The sequence below is a fragment of the Chaetura pelagica genome, unplaced genomic scaffold (assembly GCF_000747805.2).
Source record: "Chaetura pelagica isolate M959 unplaced genomic scaffold, ChaPel_1.0 scaffold807, whole genome shotgun sequence".
NCBI lineage: Eukaryota > Metazoa > Chordata > Aves > Apodiformes > Apodidae > Chaetura > Chaetura pelagica.
Window position 1 is genome coordinate 518,066 of NW_009953935.1, and position 2,413 is coordinate 520,478.

Below are 2,413 nucleotides of genomic sequence, written 5' to 3' on the forward strand. Positions count from 1 at the left end.
GACGCTGCGGGTCGGGTTAGGCTTATCCAAAAACCTGCTAGGCTTTTTCATTCCTTTTCTGATCATATTAACAAGCTACACCTTAATTTGGAAGACCCTGAAGAAAGCATATCAAATTCAAAAAAATAAGACAAGAAATGATGATATTTTTAAGATGATTGTGGCAATAGTATTTTTCTTCTTCTTTTCCTGGATTCCTCATCAAGTGTTCACTTTTCTGGATGTGTTAATCCAATTACATGTAATAACAGACTGCAAAATCACTGATATTGTGGATACAGCTATGCCCTTCACCATTTGCATTGCTTACTTTAACAACTGTTTGAACCCTTTTTTTTATGTTTTTTTTGGAAAAAACTTTAAAAAATACTTTCTTCAGCTAATAAAATACATTCCACCAAATGTCAGCACACATCCAAGCCTAACAACAAAAATGAGTGCCCTTTCATATCGGCCACCAGAAAACATACGCATGCCCACTAAAAAGACTGCTGGGTCTTTTGACACTGAATGATGTTTTACAATATATTGTTTTTTAACAACCTTGTGAATGAAGCAGCAAGAATGACAAAACTCATCTACAGTCCTGGACATCACAGCTTACTGCTCATAACAGAAACATTAGATCACCTCAGAGAAATCATACTGTAAAGATTTAGCAGTGGCCTTTAATTTTATGTGGTGAAGAGGACTGCATGGTTTCCATTTTGTGTCTCTTTACTGAAAGCAACATAAATGGTGGACAGGCATGTCAGACTTCCTGTCGGCATCCTGCCCTTTACTCAAAACTACAAATGAAGGGTAGAGAAAACTGAAGTTAGAAGTTCAGAGAACTTTTTAAAGGAAAAACTTGTATAAGTGACAGTAATTAAGAGGGATCTGTTTTGCACATACATGAGCTACTATAAATTTTGTTCAAGGACTCGATGCAGTTACACTTCTTGTTTCATTGGGTTTAATGACATAAGTGTCATATAATAATATTTACAATATATTTTCAAATATTTGCTATATGTAGAGGCTCAATTTTAAATTCAAATGGAATTTAAGGTCCTTGAAAAGATCTCATTCTGATTTGTGCTACTATTTTACATTTTTAAAGGTAATTTTTCCATAATAATATAGGTAATAAAATGCAGATTAATTTATTAAGTATAGAATAAATCTATTTTTAGATTTATATCCCTAGTCATAGATTTCAAACATTGTTCCATAATTTTACATTTATATCCCAGGGTGTTTTTTTATAGTAGTTTTTAAAAAAGCATATATGTACACACACACAACAATGGGGTTCACTTAACCCTTCCTTATGCTGTGCCACACTGACTTGGAAGAACATTACTTATGGAGTGGGTTGGCTCCATACTCTATGTGACTAAAATTCTGTGTTTGAATACATGAGTTCTGGGACAGAGGTAATCGGAAAACTACAAACTACTTTTGTATAGTAACCAGTGTACTCAGTGGGAGACATGGCCAACTAATCAAAGCCACTAAACTTTTCAAATTCCTAGACATTTAATAAACTCACATTCTGATAAGCAAAAATGTGACAATGCTGATTTTACAGTTTATATAATAATGCTTTTAGTCACATCACAAAACATCCAAGTCCAAACTTCAGTCTTAGTTTTATTATTATTATTCTCTGTTTATACAAAAACTAATCCTAGAGTATTTGTTCCCTGTAGAATATTTTTATGTGTATGAAACAAATTCAAATTTATACTAGCATAAATCAGAACAAAAGTCTAGCCCAAACTCCACACAATTGAGACAAGAAGGCAATAAGCACTGTAGGAAGTTTCAACTAATGATAACCTCATATGTCCTTTTTACCTTAAATTATGAACTCCAGAAAATACTTATTATTGATTCATACTCATCTATTGTCTTCTAAGATAGATGAGTTCATAAACACTTTTTGACATGGAAGAAAAATTCCAAGACTTTACAAATGCATGACTTATGAGAATTTGCCGTATTTGCCATCTTCAGAATCATCCATGTAATGTGGCTTTGTCTCAGGTAACAAATGGTTGAATTATCTATATTTTCTTAATACCAGTCTCTTGCATGTACACAAATAATATCTTAAATTATTTTTTACTTTAGGAAAACTCAAATGAGTTATTTCTCTAGTTTAATACTTAAGAAAAAAAAAAAAAAAAAAAAAAATGGGACTACAACCAGATCTGGGAATCTTGTGCCTGCTCTTTCATTCACTTGTTTTAAGGCAAGTTTCTCTAATTTTTTTTCCTTTGTTCTTCCAGCTTCAAAATGGGAACAATCTCTACTTAAATATGTTACAAGGCATTGTGAGGACTGGCTAAAACTTCCAAAGCTGTATGTTAAAGAAACATGCTATTTCATTAGAGGTTTAAGTTAATTTATCTGCAAACTAGTAACT

The 2,413-nt window shown here is 32.3% G+C and overlaps 1 protein-coding gene across 1 annotated transcript in view; it reads left to right on the plus strand.

The window, feature by feature from the left end:
* Positions 1–514, plus strand: part of AGTR1 (angiotensin II receptor, type 1) — a 1,234-nt gene extending 720 nt beyond the window's left edge. Inside the window, exon 2 of the mRNA XM_010001716.1 lies at positions 1–514. Within this exon, the coding sequence (XP_010000018.1) occupies positions 1–514 (514 nt within the window).
* The last annotated feature ends 1,899 nt before the right edge of the window (positions 515–2,413 follow it).